Consider the following 26,021-nt stretch of genomic DNA (forward strand, 5'->3'; position numbering starts at 1 on the left):
AACCCTGATCACATTGGGTATATGTTGGTCAAAGAACTAAGTTCACCAACCTTCCTTAAAACCAATACTTAAACACTTTCAACTAGATTTCATGTAAGAGCCATATAACCTGGGACCTTTGGGGACAAAGAGGAACCAGAATGTGACATTTGGGCTGTTGAGAACAATTGGAACCTTTGTTCTGAGTGTGTGATTTAAGATGGCTTATGTGCCCAAAGTAGATGGGGAGAAAAGGTCAGCCTGGGGGAAACAACAGTTCTCATGAGAGAGGTAGTCACATGATAAAAAGTTTGAGAGGAAAATTCTTTCTTAGAGTGCTAGAAGGGAAAAAAAAGACTAGTCTGCAGCAGTCAGATCAGTTTATGGGTTAAGGCCTAAACTGAGTCCATAATTGAAGAACAGCGAACAGCAGGAGCATGCATTTCTAAGAAATAGCACTGGTTGAAAAACTGACAGAATGTAGAAATTAACTGCAAATGGGTAACATGAAAAAGAGAACTGAACTGGAAATAGCTTTAGTTTACAATACTGGAAAGTATTTCATTACAAATACTGCTATTTGTAATGAAAAAACTAGATATTAAAAAAAAAAGTTTCATTTGTTTTTTAACAAATTCAAATTTTCTCTCTCATAGTTCTGGTGGCTGACTGAGCTCAGCTGGGCAATTCTTACTCGAGGTCCCTTTTGTGGCTTCAGTCAGACAGTGATTGGGCCTGGTACCATCTGGACACTCATTTATGTCTCCTTTGGGGCTAGGAAGATTCAAACAGCTGGGGGTGGGAGCAGCTGCAGCTCCTACCTTTAAGAAAAGTTCTGACAGGTGTAGATGAATTAAGTTGATAATATTTAGTTTCAAGTAACAAGAGAAGCATTAAAAGGAGATGTCTTGCTGACAAGGGGATTTTTAAAAACCCTCTTCTAAGGATGTAGCTGTAACAATATGGGCTTTATCTCCTTACACATAAGTGATAACCTAAAGGGGTCAGCCCGTAAATATCTATTTGATCCCTGGCACTAATGTAACTGATGTTTATTCAATTATAAAGAAGGGAGTAATATAGTAGAATGAGGCATATTTCATAAAAAAATACAGTGGCTAAACACACAAAGCTCAGTCAGACAGCTCTGAGCCAGATCCTAACTCTGCCATTTTCTTGCTGTGTAACTTTAGTCATCAGACTTTTAAAAAATAATAATTTTTAATTGAAAAAGTATATGTATATATAAATATATATATATATCATGTACAACATGATGTTTTGAAGTATGTATACATTGTGGAATGGCTAAGTTGAGCTAATCAACATATATACATTGCCTCACTTATTGTTTGTGATGAGAACACACACGCTTTGAGCTTTGGTTCTGTTATCTACAGAATGGAGACAGTAGAACCTAAATCACAAGATGGCTACAGAAATTAAATTTAATAATGGCAATATATATGGCTGCTATGTGTTTCTACTCTTTGCAGTATTATTGGCCTCGGTTCCAAATTTTATAGGAATGAAAAAAAAGAAAACAACTAACCTGACTCATGGCAAAATATGTTTACAGTCCTCCCAAAATCTCTTCATACTTCTCTTATATTCTTCTGCCCCACTCTTAGGGGGTGTGTTGCCCTAAGTCCTGAAGTATAGTATCCTTAACATGGCATTTAGAAAGTATGCCTACCCTATCCCTTGATGTATTCTTCTTTCTTTAGTTTTATTAATTTGGCCTCTTAGCTGACCTGACACTCAAAACATATATTCATGGCCGGGCATAGTGCCCTAGGCCTGTAATCTCAGTACTTGAGGAGGCTGAGGCCAGAGGATCACTTGAGCCCAGTAGTTCAAAGCTGTAGTGAGCTATGATAGTGCTGCTGCACTCCAGCCTGGGCAACAGAGCAAGATTCTGTCTCTAATAATAAATAAGTTGAAATATATTTCCTCAGTATAACCAAGAGGAACAATCAGATCAGATTAATCCATAAGATATGAACAACTGATGTCCTGTTGTCCCTTCTAGGGATATTTGTGATTTGGTAAAGGGCCTTTTAACCCAAGCAAGTATCTAGTTTAATGTTTATTATTCTGCATAAAACTAGAACTCTGCATTACTAAAGAGTGTTTCATACTCAGTTTGGGACATGCCAGGTCAAACTAAGAAACAAGTATCTTGACAGTAGCATGTCCTAGAGCCTAATATACTACGTAAACCACCAAGGAAGAGCATATACTGTGTAGCACTTCCCAAGTATATATGACAAGTTATTTTCATGACTGAAGGAACAGTGTTCCAGGAAACATGGGTAGATATTGCGGAAGACGTATTTGGGGATGGGAAGTTTAGCAGGTAAGTGACAGGTTCTAGGTGGGTGCTGGTCTCACTCTCCAGGGTTTTCTTATCCTAAGCCTGTCATGCTTATCATGGCTTGATTCCTTCTGTACTTTTGAAACTATAGTATCTCTATGCAAGCTCAAGGACTTTTTACCTTAGCTAACATTGTTTGTTGGTAGAAACACACTGGGAAGCATTTGTACACATCAGCCATTTGTAAATTGGGGATTTATAAACTGTGGCTGCTTGTATGTTAATGATATTCTACTATAAGTAATAATATGCTTATAGTCGTAAAATGTGAAACTCTTAATCTGTTGAAAGTAAATTATTTTTCGAATAACTAGAAAAATGTAATTGCATTATGGTATCATACCCTATTTTTATCTCTTTGTGTCTTTAAAATAAGTCATTGGTTATGTTTGAAAATGCTTTTCAAGGATAGTGAAGATTTAACACTTAGGAATGCTTAGTAAACCTTTCATGTTAACACTGTAATTTTGCCTGTACTAGATTATAAAAAGTCTTAAAACTAGAATTATTTACATTGCCATTGTATATTTAATTTTGTTGGCATTAAAGAAGATATTATGTTTGCTAGAAACTATGAGACAGGGACATTTTAATAATACAGTGAGTCAGTATTACCTGAACATGAAAGTTTAATGTCTTAAATTACATAATAAAAATATTTTTTGTTTTAATTTTTACATCCATTTCTAATGATACATAAAACATGCTTCTCAGAGCCCTTATACAATGAGAATGTCATTACCTTTTGGATCCTATTAGACCTCAGCAGTATCAACACTATGTCACTTGCATGTTAACTAACATGAAGATGTGCAAAGAATAATTGTTTTGTGACCACCAATAGTGCATGAGCCATAAAAATGTGTTTTTAAAAATTCATGTTGTATAAGGGAGCCTTCTTCACAATTTAACTTGGTTCTTTTACTATATTTTCTTCTCTTTTTATTCTTTTAATTTCTATTATTTTAAAAACTGCACCCAAGATGCCTTTGCAGCTTCTCCTGGGGAGGCCCCTGCAGCATCCGAAGGGGCCGCCGCACCAGCTACCCCAACCCCTGTAGCAGCAGCACTTGATGCATGTTCAGGAAATGGTGGGTTTAAAGTCATTAGCCAGTCTGTTATTTTTCTGTCCTAATGTAAAACCCCCATAGTTAGAAGTGGCCATATGTTTTTCTAATTTTATTTTCTTCTGAGTATAAAGTGTCATTCATCATAACTGAATAAATAATGCCAGCATTTAAAACATTAAGACAATGAAGTACATACTTATCAAAATTGACAATTTCTTAAGATTGACAATTTTTGTCAGTGCAAGTATGCTGTCTTAATGTTTTTTTTTCTAATGCTATATTGTACTCTTTTGTAACATTGAGTTCAAATATATTGGCATGTTTTAATGATTTTCAAAGCTACCAGATTGACCAAATTAAGTGAAGATTTGAAGGATAGCAATCTCTGATCCTAGACTGTAGGTTAATCTTACAGCACTTTGCAAAGTGCTTTAGTTTGCTAAGTTGTGGTACCTACTAAGTTTCCCCTTTTCTTTAGAAAAACATCCTAATCACTAACCCCTGCCAATAGGATAGTAGTTAAATCCAAGGAGCCTCACACCTAGCTAGTGTGTAAATATCTGTGTAGGGTGTCTCTTGCCATAGTTATGACGCTGTCTCTTGTCTCTTTCCTTACTGATGCTGTGTGTGTCTCCACTTTCCTTTCCAAAAGACCCCTTTGCCCCGTCTGAAGGTAGTGCAGAGGCTGCACCTGAGCTGGACCTCTTTGCAATGAAGCCACCTGAGACCAGTGTTCCTGTAGTTACCCCTACAGCTAGCACAGCCCCTCCGGTTCCCGCAACTGCTCCTTCTCCTGCTCCTGCCGTTGCAGCTGCTGCTGCTGCCACTACCGCTGCCACCGCCGCTGCCACCACCACTACCACCACCTCCGCTGCCACCGCCACCACTGCTCCTCCTGCTCTAGATATCTTTGGTGGTAATTTTTTGTTATTGTTGTCGACTTCTTTCCATCTAATGGATTGAATTCTGGTCCTTGAGATGTACTGCATGAAGACTGTGTAATTAAATGGTTCTCTAGAAACCATTTGCTGCTTAATTCAGAGTTCTGCAAAGTGCTAATTCAGGACTAGGAAGTGATGCTGTGTCAGGCTTATTGTTCAAGTTGAGTAAAGGCATGTGTGTTCTTGGTCTTAGATTTATTTGAGTCCGCTCCTGAAGTTGCTGCAGCGCCTAAGCCAGATGCTGCTCCTAGCATAGACCTGTTTGGTACAGGTAAAACCAAAGCAACCCTTTTTTTTCACTTTAGTTTCTTAGATGTTTTCCTGATTAAACTGTTAGTACTCACCTGTGATAATGCATTTGTTAGATTTTTGACTTTGATTTCAGCTTTCTACTACTTACCTCTGCTTGGTTTTGGTTTGTTTCACTTTTGGAAGATGCTTTCTCCTCTCCACCACAAGGGGCCTCTCCTGTGCCTGAGAGTTCTCTCACTGCTGACCTCTTATCCGGTGAGTGCTTTGCCAAGGTCAGGCCTTCAGAGATGTCTTGTGGGAGTAATGCATGGAGAGAAGGATATGACATGTGGGTTTTTCTTGAGTTCTTTTAAATTTAAAATTTATTGGAAAAGAAAAACTCACTCTTGGTACCATCATCAACTGATGAGGGTTAATATTTCAAATCTAAGGCTAGTGAAAATTTTTTTCACACTGAAACCTCTGACCTCAAGGAGTCAAAATTTTATTTTGTTCTGGAGAGTGTGTATTTTAAAATCCGTTTGCTTTTCCTTAACTGTTAAGATTGTCTACAGTCTTTCTGCCTGGAGTGAACCATGAAATCCCAAGATGCCATTTGTCAAGGCTCATGGTTTTCTTTTCCCTTGGGTGACATGCACTTTTTCCTATCTGTGCCTCACTGCAGTGGATGCATTTGCAGCACCATCTCCTGCAACCACTGCCTCGCCAGCAAAGGTGGATTCTTCAGGTGTCATAGACCTTTTTGGGGGTGCGTATTTCTCCTCCATCAACACTTAGGAATCTTTTTTTCTTCAGAATAATTTTTACATCTATTTTATTATATTTCATCATTTTTTCTTTAGGCTATATAAACTTCTATCTCTTAAATGTAAACTTAAGTTCTTAAGATCATTTTCATTTCTTTGCCATCATCATCTTCATCCTCATCATTTCATCATAATTTTCAGTGCATGACCTAACAAAACACATAATTTTTCACTCGATGTTTTCAACTTTTTGTTCATCCTAATGTAGAATTACCTGACTGGAATTTCCTTTTACTGTTCTTCTTTGGTGATCCTGATCTGTTGGCTAAATCAACATCTCTAAGTTCCCAAAAGCCAAATAAACATGACCTATTAATAGATAATTTAGAAATTAAAACAAGCCAGTTAAAACTGAATATATTTCCCTCTGCCTTTATGTGTTATCTGAGGGCAGAAAGATGTACTGAATTAACTCTTGAGCTTAAATACCATCCTTAGAAAGCTTAACCCACGTTGAGTACCTCCTGTACATTAAAGCATCGTGGACATTCCATGATGGGTACATGAGGAATACAAAGATATTGCAGTGTCTGATATTTGGGGGCTCAAGACTTGTGTCAAATAAACACTAAACCTTGACATGTAGGTACAAATAATATTGCTGCTCCTTGAATTAAGTCTATTAATTTTTTAAACATTTAATATAATTTTAAATTGAAAAATTCTGTTTTAATACCTTTAGGTAAAAAGTTTAAAACCTTGCTTCTGTTTTGACAGATGACAGGGTTTGGTCCAAAAATTTTATTCTTAAAAAAAAAAAAAGAATTCCTTTTACTTGTTAATATTTTAGAACCCTTTTTGAGAGGATACCTCTGTCGGAGCATAATTCAATTCATGTGATCATTTCACACACCCACAAAAGACAAGCTCACTGTACACTGTCATGTCTCTGCATTTCTCTACATAATACTTACTTACTGTACTTACTTTTTACACTTTCTTACTTTTCTGCTGCACAATGGATAATGGATAGATGCGTTTGGAAGTAGCGCTTCTGAACCCCAACCTGCATCTCAGGCTGCTTCTAGTTCATCAGCATCGGCAGACCTACTAGCTGGTAATTCAATTAAAATGGTATTTTGTAGAAATTAAATTTGGATATATTTTTATAAGTAACAATTATAAAAATTACATAAATTGCAGGATGCATGTTTTCTTTTTCTTTCAAGACATGAAATTGAGGGAGGGGGCAAAGGATTGAAAAACTGAATATTGGGTACTATGCTTATTACTTGGGTGACAGGATCAATCATACCCCGAAATTCAGCATCACGTAATACACCTATGTAACAAATTTGTACTTGCCCGCCCAAATCTGAAACAAAATTGAAATTATTTTTTAAAAATAATTTTAAAAGACATGAAATTGAAAATTAAGTCATTGTACAATAGAAGTTTGATTATTTCTCAGGGTTGTATGAAATTAGTCTTAAAATTGCAGCTGTATACAGGCCACCTTTGTGGCTTCTTGGATGCTCCAAATCTGCCTTAGTTTCAGTCAACATGTTTCCTTTAGATTATTTAAAAGGTAATATGCTTATGTAACAATTTTTGTCTTGGAATGTCTATGCCCATCTTTTTTAAAAGGAATTTGTGGGGAAATGTACCATAATGTTTGAAAATAGGTTTCATAATATATGACTCACTCCACGAGAAACTGTTATAGACTCCTACCATTGGGTCAAAACTGCTATTACATAGACCACTTTTTTTTTTTTTTTAACAAACTAATCATTTTTCTATGTGAAAACACGTGGGGTGATCTCAGTTCAACAGGGTCATAGTGTGAAATAGATTGGTACAGTTTGCCTAAGATTACTGCTTGTGGCCCAGGTAGTATTTATATGATAAAAGGAAACAGTTCAAGGACTCAAAAATGGTAAAAGCCAAATATTGGTCTTCCTTGGGAGCAAGACAAAGTTGTGCTTAGTGATAGCCTTGACTTAGAAATTATTATTTTCATAAGCAAAGCATTATGAAAGACCAGTTGCAAGACCACAGTAGTAAGTTTAAGTTCAGATTATTAGTCAAACTCACAAGACATTGTTGGCTTATCTTACTCTGATTTTACTTAGAAGGGTACGTAACAGGAAGCACAACAGTAGTATCACAGAACACTCATTCACTCAGATGCAGATTCTGAGGTCCCTCCACAGTCACCACAAGGGATGAATTTTGGTCCTAAGGTTGACAAGGGACTGACAAGAGCATGGGTCACATCACCACTGGGAAGCTGCCATGCATGTCTAAAGTCTTACATCTTAAATACCATGCTAGGCCGGGCGCAGTGGCTCACGCCTGTAGTCCCAGCACTTTGGGAGGCCGAGGCGGGCGGATCACAAGGTCAGGAGATCGAGACCATCTCGGCTAACACGGTGAAACCCCGTCTCTGCTAAAAATACAAAAAGTTAGCCGGGCGCGTTGGCAGGCGCCTATAGTCCCAGCTACTCGGGAGGCTGAGACAGGAGAATGGCATGAACTCAGGAGGCGGAGCTTGCAGTGAGCCGAGATTGCGCCACTGCACTCCAGCCTGGGTGATGAGCAAGACTTCATCTCAAAAAAAAAAACAACAACAACAACAACAAAAACCACACACACAAAAACATATAAATACTGTGCTAGTGCTAGCCATGTAGACCTTGATACAGCATATGAATAGTTCCCTTTTTTAGTGTAGATATAGCCCATAAAATTACAAGTTGTACAATAAACAGTCCTGGCACCAAGTACAGCAAGCTAAGGAACATTTATTCTTGGATTAGTCGTGAGTAATGGCAGATCCTAAAGGATCCTCATCAGCCTTCGGAGTTGTAAGAAGTTTGAGTTGAGGTCAAATCTTTCCTCAGGATGCTGAAGCAGGCAGTCATAGCCCAGCTGTTAGCCTTTCCTTCCATCAGTAATTCAGACTGGCTATTTAACAGTCTTTCCTAGGGGCAATAGTTCTCTAGTGTGTCTCCCATCCTTTCCAGACTACCTTGATCAAACATGACAGTTTTGTGTGCTGAAACCACTCATACCAGTGACTACCACTAGGTATTTTTCTCAACATTGAAGAACCAGGGACCCACCATGATATTGCTGAGAACTTTGGAAGTTGCAGAGATAATAAGAGGCAGTATACTTAACACAAACCATAGCTGGTTACTTGGTGAAATAAACCGCTCGTTTGCCTGGCTTTTCTCCAAGCCTAGATATTCTTATATCAGCTTCAAATTGGCTACAGAAACTTTCAAACTCTTACTAAACCACTAAACTTCATACACATTTTGGGGGTTCAGCAATAAGATTTTAACATGCCACAGAAATAGCATAGTTTTCATAGCTATTTGGGGGATCATGACCTTGTTAACTTTAAAATGAGATTAGCGATTACAAACATTTTGCTTTGAAGTTATAATTAAGGTTAAAACGGCCCATAAAATCAAATGCTCTGGCCTTTCACAGAAACCTGTGAATTCTTTCTTTCTCTCCTGGGTAACCCATCCCCTGCCACAGATCTCAAATGGGGATTTGAAGCCTACCAGACAGGAGCCTGGCAGAGCGGTCAGCCACTGTTGACCGCCTCCAGTGCTGCATAGCCACACTGTCTACTCCAGGGTCCTCCTGCATTGTGGCCTTTCTATGCCCTCCAAGGCTAGAACCTGAGATACTGTGTTTCCAAAAGAGCCCAGGACACTGGAAACTGGAGCTGAAAGGCCAAAGCCTGTGGGAAAAGGGAGTGTTCCCATTCAGTTCCAAGTCAGAGGTCAGTAACAGAGCCAAGAGGTTTGACCCTGGGGCCCATAATAAGATCTAAAAACACATCTAGAACAAGCCTGAAAGGGTTTGTGACCTGCTGCCAGGTGTAACTGCACATACCTATGCCACAGCTGCACAGCTTGGTATATGGACAGGTCCAGCAGGGGAAGTGTACAACAAAAGTATGTTAGTTCACTTTACAAAAAATAAAATTATTCAGTTGTGTTGTCCATTCTGAAGTCTTATTAAAATGGGATAGAAAAGAGGAGAAAATCAGCAATGAAAGTACCCAATATCATCTACATAGGTCTCATTTACTGTACACTTTCCATTTCTTCTACTGCATCTTCTTGTGACTCTTTCAGTGATAGGAAAAGTTATATATTGTGTACACTTTCTTTCTTCTGTCTTTTCTATTTAAATAAATTAATATTCAGTGTAAATCAGTATAGATGGGTTTTAATGTCTCATTTGCTTTCAAAACAATTCTTGTAATTTAATGTATACATATGTCAGTGCCTGATTTATTTGGCACGATGTAAACTATTATTTCACCTTATATCCTGATATAAGGGTTTTGGCACAGTGTCTCACAATCATAATCCCACCACTTTGGGAGGCCGAGATGGGCAGATCACATGAAGTCAGGAGTTTGAGCTAGCCTGGCTAACATGGTGAAACCCTAGTCTCTACAAAAAAAAAAAAAAAAAAAAAAAAAGCTAGTGTAAGAAATTTTAATTTACTTTTAATTTCTGTAGGGCTTAATTTTGGGGGCTAATTTTTCATACTCCCCTGTTTTCTTATAGAAAAATATTTCTCACACTTGTTCAAGTATCAAAGCATAAGAAAGTCATGTTCTCACTAAAGAACATCATGGAATATTAATATAATTCTATCCTACGAACTAGGAGCAGCTTTCCTAGCCAAAAACAAAAAAAGAAAAAAATGAAAAATGAAAAAATTTCTGCTAATAAGCACAATATAAAACCACGGTCACATTTATATATGTAACCTAGCTGACAATTGGCTATTTCTGAGTTTTCACAATTCTTATACATTTTTTGTTTAATGCATATTAAGTAGGACAAATATTTGGGGGCACTGTGTATAGTAATTTGCAGTGAAGCTTAGCATTTGTATTATAGTTGTGTCTGTGTTTATTTGGGGGAAGAATCAGCTAAGTCCAGAGTCTATTGAAACTTAAGAGGATTTTTTTTTAAAATAAATAAATAAGTGAGCCTAGTCATGGTTAACAAGCCCACAAATATGATCAGAATCAGAGAGAGAGAAGAGAGAAACAGATTCTCTAAAATCCTGTGATTGTCTGTTAGTAATAAAACTGTTTTGAGAAAGAATGAAAAAATAATAATATGCAGACACTGTCATGGGAGGTTTAGACTATTCAAAGGTTACGTTGGTCACTGGACTAAAGACTCTTACCCCATGCCTAAGATTACATTTTTTTGAGGGAATATATTTACATGTGAATCATAAAGATAAGGCAATAAATATATAATTAAATGTTAAAATGATTTTAGAGATTTTAAACTAAAAATTAAGAACCATTTTAAAATTGAGGAGAAGGCTTTATTAAAAATTGGTATGTATTTTGAAACTTGAAAACAAAGATTAAGTGGATAGGCTCTTGAAAATGAACCTATCTGTCATAAAAACTATTATTCTTCTTTATTCAAATTCAGTTCTAGAACTGTCAGATAATACCAATTCCAGAATTAAACAGCACTTGAAATATGGCCTTAGTCGTCTTCTACCCCTTGAGTAAAATTTTAAGGTGTTTGGTACATGCAATATAGTGAAATGATAAAAAATTCTGGAGGAGACAACTTCCAATGAGGCCAGACTGAAAAATCATTCTCAAAATAATGAAGAAAGGGAGTAATGGGGAGAGGGGGAAGCAGAGAGGAGAATCCATAGCAACAATGAGTAATTCTCTCCAAGCCATTGAGATTACTGGTAGGATAAAGGTATTATCCATATCTCAGGTAGCATCTGAATAAAAACTTGAAAGTTAAGTTTTTAAATAATAAAAGTAAATATTTCATACTGTGAAGCTTAAAGCTGTCAAACTGCTCAAAATATACCAACTGAAAATATAGATGTTTGAAAGCTAGAGGCAGATTACTGGATGACAAAGGTAAAAATGGACTGTTAAGAAAGTTAGGTGTGTTGAGGACTATGCCTAACATCTGAGGTTGGCATCAAGCAGGACAACCATGTTTTTCCATAATAGACACGATTTTAGGGTGACTGAACCATAAATCTGTACTAGGATAAGAGTATTTCACATCCTGTCTTTAATTGCAAAGACAGGGGACTATATGGTCCAGCCTATGAGGCTCTTTGTAGTTTTGCATTTGTTCTCTTAACCACATTAATTGCTTAAAATGAGCCACAGAAGTCCTTGAACTGAATTGAAAATACAAACATGCCCAGTGTCGAATTAAAAAGTAAAAATTTCCTCTAAAGGGTAAAGGTCTATGGAGGATCAATTCTATCATCCTGTGTGGGAGTGTCTGTAGCAATAGTTTTAAAATTGTACTTTTGTGGCCAGGCACAGTGGCTCACGCCTATAATCCCAGCACTTTGGGAGGCCGAGGCGGGTGGATCACGAGGTCAGGAGATTGAGACCATCCTGGCCAACATGGTGAAACCCCATCACTACTAAAAATACAAAAACTACCTGGGTGTGGTGGCACGCACCTGTAATCCCAGCTACTTGGGAGACTGAGGCAGGAGAATGCCTTGAACCCAGGAGGCAGAGATTGCAGTGAGTCGAGATGGTGCTATTGCACTCCAGCCTGGTGACAGACCGAGACAGACGTCTCAAAAAAAAAAAAAAAAAATTGTACTCTTGCAACTGAAACGATATGATGTGTTATACAGACCAAGTAGACTATGCCAGTCAGATTTGTTATATCTGAATCAATAGAACTTCATTAAGTGTCTAGGCAACTCCCGTTTAGAACAATACATTCATAAGACTAATCATTTGTGATTAAAAAGCAGTGTGTCAATAGATGCTTGAGTACCTGAAAACAGTTGGCTCTTCAGTTATGATGTAGGACAGTTCAAATATGATTACAGTACGCACAAAAGCCTTACCCTGTTTCCAATTCCATTCCATAGAGCACCTTTCTTTTTGTTTTTATTTTTATTTTTTTAAGCAACAAGGTCACTCTCTGTTGAATAAGCTGGAGGGAACTGGTGTGAACATAGCTCACTGCAGCCTTTAGAACTGATGAGCTAAAGCAGTCCTCCCACTTCAGCCTCCTGAGCAGCTGGGACTACAGGCATGTGCCATCATGCCCCCTGGCTTATATATATATACAAAATGAGGTCCGCTATATTGACCAGGCTGGTCTCAAACTCCTGGCCTTAAATGATCCTCTGCCACAACCTCTCCCCAAGTGCTGGGATTACTGACATTAGCCACTGTACCCGTGTAAACATCTTTCTTAATGTACATTAGAACCACATAGAAAGATTAGTTGTTTAGATTTTCCTATTAACTCTATTCCAGGGCCTTAAAACTTTTCAGTTAGTTACCAGGAGGAATTCCTCAAACTCTTCATTAATGTCTGTAATGTTCCTGTTTAGTTCTTCGTTATAGCAATTTTTTGACAACATCAATTGGTCATTTTATATCACCTAATAGCTGTTTAATTATTCTAGGCTTGTAAGGGCACTTACTTCATAAGAACCAAGTATAATGGGAAAAAGTCATCCTGCCAGATCTCGAAAATTTTATAAATGTATAGGAAGGTTACCACTACCGCATTTTTTCTGGATGTGGGAAAGAGGCTGTGTGGTACAGTGGCAAAGAGTCCAGACTCTGGAGAATTCCTGTGTGGAATCCTGGATCCGCCATTTGCCTTCATATGACCTTAGAGAAATTATTTAACATCTCTGACCTCAGCTTTCTCATCTTTGAACTTCATGGGGTTGTTATAAAGATTAGATAAGCTAATGTGTGTTTTAGATTCAACCGTTTAAAACTGCTGGTTTTCTAGGATCGAAACAGTCAAATATCAGTCATTTGTGTCGTTCATATGGTTCACCCTAAAAAAAGAAACCTAGAACAGCGCCTGGCACTTGGTGAACCTCAGGCCAATGTTGACTTTACCTTTAATTTTCTTAGAGAAGGCGCTATGTTTCTTTCAGTGAACAGCTTTATTTATTCACCTATAGATGTGATCTTAGCATAAAGTGGAAATAGCACTAAGCAGGGTGTCCTAGGTAAATGCACTCTTTTTCCTCTTTTTGCTGAAGCTTACCAGTGTGTTCACTTCTCTTAGAGTCATTTCTTCTAGCCATGAGATGACAGGACTGAATCAGATGATCCTGAGGCCCTTTCCAACACTAATCTCCTGTGATTCTAAAATAAATTGTCCTTTCCATGGCCAAGTTTTAAGAAGTCAAGAGTCAGGTTGTCTCTACATTCACCTATAGAAAGAGAATCACAACCTAATTTAGGCAACAGTTGCCTAAATTAACCAGACACACTCCAACTTGAGGTGCAGGATAATGTTTTTAAAAAATCAACATTAATACAGCTACCAATCTTCCTAAAATCAAAATGGTCACATTCACAAAAATAATTACTTTTAGCCTACCTTTGCTGGGCTAAGCTCTTACTGATTTAGAGAATGTCTTCTCCAGTAAAGAAAGTTACATGATACTTATGCCATTCAAATACTAAAATCACTTAAAGTAGCCATCATGAACTGTAAAGATCATCTAATAAGTAACTTTTTTTCCAAATTAAAATGTTTTCATACACATATGAGGAAAGCCTAAACCCACGTCACTGTCAATTTCTAGGAATAATATAACTTGAACAGCATTGCCACTTTCTTTAGAAAATAGTAGAGAATTTTAGTGGAAATCATTTTCAAAATTATATATTGATTCTATGGAATATAAACTTAAGGATGTTTTCTGAAACACTGTTTTGGCAAGCAGTTTGTGAAAAAGAGACAATGTGGCTGGATTTGAAAGGAATATATACTTAAGCTGTATACAGGAATGACTTCTGGTAGTAATAAATTCTTTTATAATAGAATATCATCCAGTGTCTTGTTAAGAAATCACTTCCTTCACAGGTTGTATATTTTTGTTCAGCAGCAATACAGAGTGATCTCTGCTTCTGTTTCTGTCTGTTGATTGAGAGAAATGTTTTGCTTCTAGCCATCAAAGGATAAATAGTTAAGCTGAGGTTGGATTACTTTACAGTAGTCTTTGATTTGTCCTCACCTTTTATATTCAAAAGTGTCCTTCATTTAATAAGCATTAATTCAGTGTTTTAGGCACTATGCAGGATATTAGTGGAAAAAACATGAAAAGAAGACACAGTTCCTGGCCTCATAAAGCCATCTTGTGGTTGGAGTCAGGGCAGTGGGGATAAATACATGTAATGAGAGTAGCATGGGGCCATGTACCAAGTGCTGAGAATACTCGGCATGTATATGGGGATGTGGGTGGGGTGCAGCTGGTAGTGGGTAGCAGTGTGAGAGCAAGGAATTCCTCCTAGAGCAGGCATCTGACACTGCTAGTGGCGGATCACAGCTGCAGCCTGCTTTGCTGCAGGGGCCAGTGGGTAGAGACGGAAGGACCTGATCACTATCCAAAGGAATTCAAATTATATGAATTGAAAAATTATGGGAAGCTGATAGAAGATTTTAGAGAAGTAACTTTGTCAACATTTTCCACTTGGAAAGATCACTCTGGCTGCACTGTGGAGACTAGATTGGAGGAGATCTAGACTAGAGACCGGATGCCATCCCACTCCATGACTGTTCATGAATCCAGAGAGCAGTGTTGTAGGGATCTGCACTGGTGGTAACAGCAGTGGGGCTACTGGGGCTAACATGATAGATGTTAAAGATTTGATGTGTATTTTTATGATTGGTATTTGCATTTTATTATAATTTGCAGTAAACATTTTCTGAAACCAGATATTATGATTTGAAGAAACATAAAATTTCCATATCTGAATTTTAACCCTAGTGATACCTTCTTTGTTTTATATACTCCGTTGTAATAATAGATATACTTGCTATAGTTTCCTCTTAATAAGGGTATACTTGTGTGCTATCTTATTTCTAATTAAATTAAATCTCTCATTAATGCATATCAGATATCAAAATATTATACTTGAACAACTTTTCAGAGCTACTCTGTTTCACTCACTGCTACTCAACATGCAATCAATTCCTTTTCACTTTTCTATAACTTTTTAAATTCTGTTTTTATGGCCTTTACCCACCTTTATATTATTTCTGCTTATTTTTTTTGGAACTTTTTTTCAGGATTTGGAGGTTCTTTCATGGCCCCTTCCCCGTCTCCAGTGACTCCAGCTCAGAATAACCTGCTACAGCCCAATTTTGAGGCAGCTTTTGGGACAACGCCTTCAACTTCCAGCAGCAGCTCCTTTGATCCATCAGGTGAGGCAGTGACTTTCAAACATTGTTTTCATGTGTCCTGGTAATAATAATAATAAAAGAAAAACTACCTAAGGTTAGTATGCTATCAGGAAATTTACAATAAGCAAATATTGAGTGGTAATTTGGTTTATAAAACATTAATAAATCTCTCATTCAGTAACTTAAATTAAAATTTACAGTACATATTGGTATCCATAAGAATAACCTGCAATCCTTTCTCTGTTTCTGTTTATTTTTAGCAGAAATCAAACTTAATCTGTACACTATCTATTTGCCTGAGCTTACATGCACATGGTTTAGAGATGGTTAAAGAAAAACAAATACTTTGTACTAAATTTTTGTACAGTGTTTGAATATGTGAACACTCCCACTGCTGTTGCTTACATCTTCTGAAGCCTGCATGGCCCTCAGTTTTATGAAGTTGAGACACAAATAGTATTCTTTGCCTGCCTTTAACCTTTCATCACTGCTGTCATTTTGTTTGTATTCTCTTCCATTCTACTCTTCCCATGCTGGGTCCTTACTACAAATTTTCAATTGGTGAGTTTTCGGCAATTAAATGTGTTTCAGAAACACCCCAAATAAATCCTCTGCCTGACAATTTGGTTGCTTCTATTGCCAGTGCCTAGTTGAATGCTGTCCTTTTTCACTTTAAAATTATTGTATAGTAGTTATTGTGGTAGATATGCATAGTTTTTTGATAAAATTTTATAACTACAAAGTTTTTGACATAGATAACATATTAGCAATGTCTTATGCAAATGCTATGTGTCTGCATTTTGAATGGACTTTCTGTATTCTAGGAACTGAACAATTAGTAACTTATTTGGTGATCAGGAGCCATCAGTGATGCATTTGATCCCTGATATTTAAAATAGTATTTAATTTACTTATGCCCTTAGAGTTACAACCAGAATGATTGCTCTAATTAGAGAGAAAAAAATCAAAATTATTACTTCTACAATGTGATCAACTTTTTCAGGTACCTATTACTAGATGCTGACTGTTATATCAGATGTTATTTTGTTTCCTAATTTTGTAGGAAGCTAAGAGATGCATTGTTTTCTCATTTAAAATTGTTTTTAAAGTAAACATTTTAGGTTTTCAGAGTAAATTATTTAGACTTCACCATAAAGCACATTATAAGTCTTTTCGCTATTTTCTTGAATAAGAGCAACAATGGCAATATTGAGTGCCCATATAAAGCAAGCATTATAATAAACACATGACATATATCACCTAATTTAATATTTATAACAAAGCCATGGTCATACTTTCCCCATTTACAGATGAGAAAACTAAAAAGCTCAGAAAGTAATTTTCTTAAAGTCGTATAGCCAGTGAGGCATGCAGCTGAATTGAAGCCCAGTTCTGGCTGCAAAGTCTGTGTTCATTCCTATACATTATACAGATTTTTTTCCATCCTTGTTCATGTTCATTAGTATTTTCATACTTTATGAGTAGACATATGTCGACATGTTCTTCTTGGTGTTACAGTCATGGAAAGTGTGAATTACATGCCTTCTTTTATAAGATTGTGTATTCACTTATTTCCATAGTTTATCAAAAGACAGTTTTGCTTTAATTTTGCATATGAACTTTTTTGTTTTCAATTATTCTGAACCTCGTCCATTTGATTTCCAGTGTTTGATGGTCTAGGTGATCTTTTGATGCCAACTATGGCACCAGCTGGGCAGCCTGCACCTGTCTCAATGGTACCACCCAGTCCTGCGATGGCAGCCAGCAAAGCACTTGGAAGTGATCTTGATTCTTCTCTTGCCAGCTTAGTAGGCAGTGAGTAATCTAGTTTTTTTTTTTTTTTTTAGCTGAAGCATATGTGAATTGTTTTTTGTTTCTTTCTTTCTCTCTCTCTCTTCTCTCTCTCTCTCTCTCTCTCTCTCTCTCTCTCTCTCTCTCATCCTCTCATCTCATATGTTTTGTTTCTGGAGTCTCTTATGGGTGAGTATAGCAGGGAGGGAATAGAAATACTTAGTGCTTTACCCAGTGCAGGTCCTTGGAAGACAAACAGTTCCTATACCATTGGCTCATGAGCAATACCCATGTCATTGTAATCTAAAGTATTAAAGTTTTAATTAGGGAGCATATACAAGTATGAAACCAAGTGTATTATGTGTAGTAAGCACTTTCCATTTAATTTGGAAATAAGAACATAAAGTAACTTACATGAAGCACAGTATCTTTATAAATTGAGTATCCAACTGAGTTTCAGTCATTTGTTCAACAAATATTTATTGAGTACCAAGCATTATTCCAAGCTCTAGAGGTAAACCAGTAAGCAAAACAGATAAAAATGTCTGTACTTGTGGCACTTGGGAAGGGCAGACACAAACTTTAAAATAAATAAATTGTATAGTGTGTTAGATCATAAGTTCCATGGAGAAAAACAGAACAGACAAAGGAGAGCTGGGAGTGCTGCAGGGTAGGAGTTAAAGCAAACCTCAATAAGAAGGTAAAATTTGAGCAAAGATTTTGAAGGTAAAGGGGTAAACTATGTGATGATCTAAAGAAGGACATCTGTAGGAAAATGAAATAATCAGTGCAAAGGCTTTGAGGCAGAAGTTTGCATGGCAGATTCAAGGGATATCCAGGAGATGAGTGACTAGAGCTCAGTGGGTGAAGGAGAGAGTCCTAGGGAGGAAGGCAGCTATTATAAAGATCGACCTTTGCTCTTAATTCTGAATTTTGTATGCATGTGAATGGGTTTACCACTGTAGATATGTAATATTCAAGGCAGTATTATAAGTTTAGCAGATCACTGATACAGACTTCTTTACCTGTGAATTTGCCTGTGAACATACATTTTGTTTTCCATTCCTTCCCTGTGGTTTTAGCAACCATGAAAATACTTTTTTTTTTTTTTTATTATACTTTAAGTTCTAGGGTACATGTGCATGATGTTTATATCATGTATAACTCCCCAATGCAATCCCTCCCTCCTCCCCCCTCCCCATGATAGGCCCCAGTGTGTGATGTTCCCCTTCCCGAGTCCAAGTGATCTCATTGTTCAGTTCCCACCTAGAAAATACTTTTATAACACCTAGGGAGAGGCTATTTGAATATTTCCTCCTACACTAAAATTTCATCTCACTAAGTGATTGTTTTTTCTGCATACTATAATGTATCCCCTTTCAGAAATAAAGGACTCATACCTCCAGCTGCTGAGAGTGCCACCAACACACAGCCCTCAGCTGTCAACCACCTTTGAGAATGATCCCAGCTGACAGAAGCTAACCTGCTAGAGTGATGGCCAAACAATCTTGAAAAAGAAAAAATTTGAATTAATTGTGTTTCCAATTTCAAAACTTCTACAAAGCTACAATAATCAGGACAAATGGTACTGGTATAAGGATAGACATAGAGACCAAAGGTATAGAATAAAGATCCCAGAAATAAATCCACATATATAGTCAAATGATTTTTGACAAGGATACCAAGACCATTCAGTGAGGGAAAAGACATTCTTTTCAGGAGAAAAATATTGGGAAAAGACTAAATAACTTCATGAAAAAGAATGAAATTTTACCCTTATACAAAAAAAATTAATTCACAATAGGTCATACAACCAAATGTAAGAGCTAAATCTATACAACATTTAGAAGAAAACATAGGAGTTAATCCTTATGACCTTAGATTAGGTTATGTTTGGTTCTTAGATATGACACCAAAAGTACAAGAAACAAAAGAAAAAAAGATAAATAGGAATATATCAAAACACTTTTGTGCTGTAGACAATACCAGTAAGAAAGTGAAAGGACAAACCATAGAATGGGAGAAAATATTTGCAAATTATTTATCAGAAAAGAGACTTGTACTCAGAATAAAGAACTTTTACAATTCAATAATGAAAAAACAAATAATGCAGTTTTTTAAATGGCAAAAATATTTTTTGAATAGACCTTTTGACCCAAGCACCTATATTCTCCAAAGAATATGTACAAATGACCAATATGCACATGAAAAGATGCTCACCATTATTCATCAGTGAAATGCAAATCAAAACCAAATAAGATATCATTTTATACCCATTAGGGTGGAGATAATTAAAAAGACATATAACCAGTATTGATGAGGATATGGAAAACTTGAAACCCACAGACATTACTGGTAAAAATGTGACATGGTTTAGCTGCTATAGAAAGAAGTCTGATAGTTACTCAAAATGTTAAACATAGATTATCGTATGACTCAGCATTTCCACTCCTAGGTGTATGGAGTGAAAATGAAGATGTGTATGCACACAAAAATTTGTACACGAATGATGATAGTATCGTTATTCATAATAGCCAAAAAGTAGACAACCCTAATATTCATCACTTGATGAATGGACAAACAAAACATAATATATCTACATAATGAAATATTATTTGGCAATAAAAAGAAATGAAGTATTAATACATGCTACAACTGGATTTACTGTGAAAACAAGCCAAGTGAAAGAAGTCCGACACAAAAGACTATATATTTTCATATATGATTCCATTTATATGAAATGTCCAGGATAGACGAATGCATAGAGACAGGAAGTAGACTGGGCCTTCAAGGGGCTGAGGGAAGTGGAGAGGAAGAGGAGTGACTGCTAATTGGTACAGGGTTTCTTTTTGTTGTGACAAAAAAAGTTCTATATTAACACTGTGAATAAACTAAAACCATTGAATTATGCACTTTAAAGGGGTGAATTTTATGGTATGTGAATTATATCTCAATAAAAATGTTTTTATAAAACATTTTTCAGTGTTAGCTGAGGCTTCTATTGAGACTGCATTGCAGTCTTGCCCAATCACAGTTTCCTCTCTTCCCTTTCAAAATAAATCTCCTGCATGCTAATCTCCATCCCAGAGCCTTCCTCCCAGGAGACCTAGCTTGCAACAGAGGCCCAGGCCCTGAGGTGCTCATTCCTGTCTGCCACAAAATTTGACCAGGGATTCATATATACATGTGTAAGATACACTTCTGCTTTCTTTTGCTTTTTCACATGAACAGGCATAAATACTTGGTTTAGCTTTTTAATCATTTAATACATATAGATTTAGTTTTATAGTCTAATTGAAAAATAAATTTTAAAATGAATTTTGTCTTTTAAAAAAGAAAAAAATAACTAAAATTATGGGTAATCATTTTTATATTTGGTGTTCAGTTAAAATATACCTTATTCTATTTTGTAATGCCAAGATTTGGTAAGAAATAAATATTAACTTCATCCTCTAATACATTGATTATTCACCTGATTAGGGCTATTGTCCTGGCTGTTCCCTCTGCCTAGAAAGCTCTCACCCAGATCTCTGCTCAGCTTTGCCCAAGTCTCACCTCTATGAATCCTTCCCCAAGTGCCCTGTGTAATATTCTCTAGCCCCATGCTTATCCTATCCCTCAACCCCACTTACTCTGCCCTTCCTTTTTATTTTTCCCGTAAGCTTTCCATATCGCCTTCTAGCGGCCTATATCATTTACCTTTTTATTATTTTGTCATCTGTCTGGCACCATCAGAACGCAAGTTTCTCCAGGATAGGACTCTCTGACTGTTTTCTTTACTAACATGTTCCAAGTACCTAAAATGGTGCCTGACATATGTAGATGCTCAATAAATATTTTCTGAAGTAATAAATGAATTGACATTAGAGCAGACTGATTAAGCCGACTATGTCAAGGGATTCACAGAGCCACTAGAAGGACACGTGGGACTCAGCGCATTGTTGTACTCACAGCTGAGATTTATTACGGAAGCAGAGGAAGGATACACGGCTGATGATAAGGGGAAAAGACAAACAGAGTCTAGAAGAATCCACATGCAGACTTCCTTATGCTCTGTCTCTCCCTTGAGGAGAAGAACATACTCTTCACCCAGGAACAAAAATGCAGCAGCATGTGTGAGGTGTTTATGCCTAAAGAAGACCTTTAGAGACTCCACACCCAGAGTCTTTATTGGGCAGTGATCATGTAGGCACTTTCTGCCTGGCATGTACCAAAATTTCAGACTTGCAGAACGGAAGTGGATATTCAGCATAAGCAATATCATTTGTACAAATAGTGTAGGCACGGTGATCCACCTTTATCATTTAGGGAAAGTTTTATCCCAGTATAGAGAACAATTTACTAACCAAGTCCCCAGATAGCAGCCTTTCTAAAATAGCAACATCAAACATGGTATGTTTGCTCTTTTCTGGACACACATTGACATTAAAATGGATCTTTAAGTCTAACATGAAGTAAAAGAAAATGTTTAATTTATGAAAATATTTCCTAATATAGTTTGTTTTCTATATAACTGAATGCAGTCATTCCTAGGCAAAATAAGGACGTTTTTTATAGACTTCTGACTCTTTGATCTTTTAAATGTCCTATCATATAAGCTGAATATAGGGATTTACAATTTTTTTTCTTTTATCCATTTATAGATCTTGGAATTTCTGGTACCACATCAAAAAAGTAAGTGTTTGGAAATTATGTGATTTCCTTTTGACAGTATATTTATATTCATTTGAGACTCTCAACCATTTTACTCATTGGATTAATTATTCATTCTCATGCTAGATAATTTCACAACTGGCTTTTTTATTTCATCCTAGATTTTTGTTGTTATTTTACTGGAAGCTCCAAACTGTTGCTTTGCAATGAAAAGGAATAATCTATTTCAATCTCTGAGATTGTCACTAAGTTATATCTAGAAATATTTGGGAATTGTGGCTTGAATATTTTAATAGCATTAAATTCTAGATTCATTACCATAGTTATAGCTAGCATGAATTTTAAAAAGTCTTTCATAAAGTATTAATTGTAAGGAAGGATAGTAAAAATCGTAAGCAATATATTCTTTTTTAGATGTATATTTTGTCATTGAAATTGAAACATATTTTTCAGTGGATGGTGTCTTACGATCACTGTAAGGCAGGTTTCAGTCATGATACAGTTGTATGAAACATTCTGCTGAACCCTGTAAGATCCAGAAAGTGCCATCATCAATGCATCTTAAATTCAACAAATATAAGTGTACAGTATATATGATATATTTATTTGCATTTTTAGTGACAAATGAATTCAGTTAGATTTTCTGACATACTTTTCTTTATAGAGGATAGGAAATTCCTGTACTTACTGAGGTCCAAACTCTAAATGATATTTTTTCAAATGCTTTTAAGCTTTCTTAGAAACAGCATGGCAAGATTCCTCTGTAAGTTTTAACTGCTGTTCTTATTACTATACCATTTGACTCAAACAAACTGCTTTTAAACCCAAATAAAATAATCTAAGGAGCCACACACCATTTTTTCTGACTTGTGTTTTTTTGTTTGTTTGCTTGTTTTGCATGGTTGATTTTAGGGGAGATCTTCAGTGGAATGCTGGAGAGAAAAAGTTGACTGGTGGAGCCAACTGGCAGCCGAAAGTAGCTCCAGCAACCTGGTCAGCAGGCGTTCCACCAAGTGCACCTTTGGTATGTAGCAGGCAGAGCCCAGGGCAGCGCAGGCAGTTTGCCAGTTTCCAAGTGTGTAGAGTAGAGTGCATTTTGCTAACTTTGCTGCCAACGGTGTACTTATTCCTCTGGATTGAAGAAATATAAGCAAATAGCACTCCAGCCCAGGGGGCTGCCCTCCATTCTTAGGTATGAAAACATTTGATAGTCTCTATTTTCCTGTGAGAAGGGGGAGAGAGAGTAAATAAGCAAGAGGCAAAAACTAAGCAAGGTGCAAAAGTTACCAAAATGCAGATTCCATTGACTTTATAGTTGATAATGATTATGACCTTTTAAAATTTTTAAATATTTTAATTAATATTTATACTTCCATATTTGTAAAATTATGAAAATGATTTATCAAAAGCACATCGTATCATTGATCATTTTATCTATCTTATCATATTTCTTGCCCAAATTTTCTGATTGTCTTACCAAGTAATAACTTTTTTTCTTACCAGAAAGATTGGGCAGTTTTCTATTGTGTAAGTAAAAGTTCGTTTTAAAATCCTATTACTTCTGCTCACCATTTAAAAAATTGGAACTACTCACACTATATTTTCTATAAGGTTTAAATAGGTTTCATTTCTGTATTTTAAACTTCTATTAATATATCAATACTGCCATTCACTCTGGGAAAGAACATATCACTGGAAATAAAGACTAACTATTGCTCCATGAAATTAGATGACACAAAAACAACATGTTTTTGGAGTAACAAAATGTATAATTTTTCTATATACACTCTGTGTTTAGCAAAACTAAGCTAATCACTGTTTCCCAAACTTACTGGCAGTTTTCCACCTTTGCTTACCACCTCCACCTATCTAAATCAAACCCATCTCTAAGGCTTTCTTGATGTCATCCTTTCCTTGTTACCTGAATTAATTCTTAACCATCATTCACTTCTGCCAGCCAAACAAACATGCAAGAAGTAAATTAATATAAATTCTAATTAAAATGTTTTAGAAACACACCATTAAAAATACTGTGTTCCAGAAATTGATTTAAATATCTGAGTTTTGGGATGTAGAACACATTTTCTTTTCTTTTCTTTTCTTTTTTTTTTTTTTTGAGACAGAGTGCAATGATGCATTCTTGGCTCACTGCAACATCCACCTCCCGGGTTCAAGCGATTCTCCTGCCTCAGCCTCCCAAGTAGCTGAGATTGCAGGTGCCTTCCACCATGCCTGGCTAATTTTTGTAGTTTTTAGTAGAGACAGGGTTTCACCATGTTGGCCAGGCTGGTCTAGAACTCCTGACCTCAGGTGATACGCCTGCCTCAGCCTCCCAAAGTGGTGGGATTACAGGCATGAGCCACCACGCCTGGCCTAGAACACATTTTCTTTTAAATAGCTGTATTGATATTTTTATATATAAAAAGTTTTTAAAATAGTTTAATAAGTTCAAATCAATCTGAAAATGGCCTTTTGAATGAAGAATTTGCCACTAAGCAGTACTAGTAGCATTAATTAAATTACATAGTTTCTAAGGAAAATATCTTTTGTGCTTAGACTTGGGTTCTCTAAACTCATTTTCCTCTCGTCTTTCCACCTCATCTTTTGGTGTTTGTGAGAGAGCAGGAAATTTAGGCACTTAATGTTCTCTGACTTTGGTGAGTTCACAGTATGAAATAACTTAGTTTTAAGAAATGGTTTCTAACAGATAACAATGATAAAAATACCTATTAAATCTTGATATTTTTCTATTTACATCTTTCTATGCATTATTTTAAAACAGTGCCTAAGAGGACAGTTTTCATATTTAGCTATAGAATAAAGGGCTTCAATTTAATTCTTATGAAGGATATTTAGTAGAAAACTATGAATCTCTTTTAAACTAACTTTTGCCTAGGATGATACATAATTTATTTCCAAACCAGGAATAAAGGTTTGAGGGTGAAAGGGACTGTCATTATTGCCCTGGGACCCTAAACATGGCTTGTGCTGTTGGCCCAGGTGCTGAGACCATAAGCAAGTAACACTCCAGCCCAGGGGACTGCCCTCCATTCTTAGGTATGAAACATTTGATAGCCTCTATTTTGCTGTGGGAAGGGGGAGACAGAGTAAATAAATCTGAATAAAATTCCCAAAGGAAGAAACAAGTTTTTTTAGAACTGATTTGGTAAGTCTATTAAAATGACATAATGACATAAAATCTCACAATGTATCTATATTATCATTATCAAAGTAAAGGAATTAATTTTCCTATTCTCTTCTGTGCAGGATTAGAAAGGCCTTATTTGCTGTTCTAAGGAATTTATACTTTGGTGATGTTGCCCTTATCACCAGGATAAAACTTTTGTTTTTTAACAAGTTTCAGAACAATCACTGGTAGTAGCACAGTCTAAAATGAGTTAAGGGGATTGGAAGGCATGATGGTGAGAATATTAGTATCTGGCAGACAGACTGTAGTTTAAGAAAAGGAAAAAAGGTGGGCTGGGCATGGTGGCTCATGCCTGTAATCCCAGCACTTTGTGAAGCCAAGGCAGGCAGATCACTTGAGGTCAGGAATTCAAGACCAGTCATGGCCAACATGGTGAAACCCTATCTCTACCAAAAAATTGCAAAACTAAGCAAGGCATGGTGGCATGTACCTGTAGTCTCACCTACTCAGGAGGCTGAGGTGGGAGAATCACTTGAACCCAGGAGGAGGAGGTTGCTGTGAGCCAAGATTGCACCACTACACTCCAGCCCTGGGCGACAATGAGTCCCTGTCTCAAAAAAACAAAAGAAAAAAAAGTTTAGAGCCTGAGGTTAGGGTAGAAAGGAAGAGGAGAAGGCAAATTTTCAGTTAGAATCCGCACAAGTGGGGATTTTTATAGATGAGACAACCAAGACAGTGGTTGCCCAGTGTATTATTCCATTTTCACACTGCTGATAAAGACATACCTGAGACTGGGAAATTTACAAGAAAAAGAGGTTTAATG

At 36.5% G+C, this 26,021-nt stretch overlaps 1 protein-coding gene across 14 annotated transcripts in view; it reads left to right on the forward strand.

The window, feature by feature from the left end:
* Nucleotides 1-26,021, forward strand: part of SNAP91 (synaptosome associated protein 91) — a 158,907-nt gene that overhangs the window by 114,358 nt on the left and 18,528 nt on the right. For 9 of the 14 annotated variants that reach the window (XM_033235534.1, XM_033235532.1, XM_033235536.1 and 6 more), the window contains 10 exons: nt 3,340-3,447; nt 4,079-4,342; nt 4,561-4,638; nt 4,803-4,874; nt 5,284-5,367; nt 6,399-6,482; nt 15,493-15,627; nt 17,272-17,421; nt 22,041-22,071; nt 22,963-23,074. In XM_033235534.1, coding sequence (XP_033091425.1) covers nt 3,340-3,447; nt 4,079-4,342; nt 4,561-4,638; nt 4,803-4,874; nt 5,284-5,367; nt 6,399-6,482; nt 15,493-15,627; nt 17,272-17,421; nt 22,041-22,071; nt 22,963-23,074 — 1,118 coding nt within the window. The remainder of the gene's footprint in view (nt 1-3,339; nt 3,448-4,078; nt 4,343-4,560; nt 4,639-4,802; nt 4,875-5,283; nt 5,368-6,398; nt 6,483-15,492; nt 15,628-17,271; nt 17,422-22,040; nt 22,072-22,962; nt 23,075-26,021) is intronic. The other 5 variants (XM_033235541.1, XM_033235540.1, XM_033235542.1 and 2 more) reach the window with 2 other exon arrangements.

This window comes from Trachypithecus francoisi, unplaced genomic scaffold, assembly GCF_009764315.1.
Source record: "Trachypithecus francoisi isolate TF-2019V2 unplaced genomic scaffold, Tfra_2.0 Lachesis_group15, whole genome shotgun sequence".
In the NCBI taxonomy this organism is placed as follows: domain Eukaryota; kingdom Metazoa; phylum Chordata; class Mammalia; order Primates; family Cercopithecidae; genus Trachypithecus; species Trachypithecus francoisi.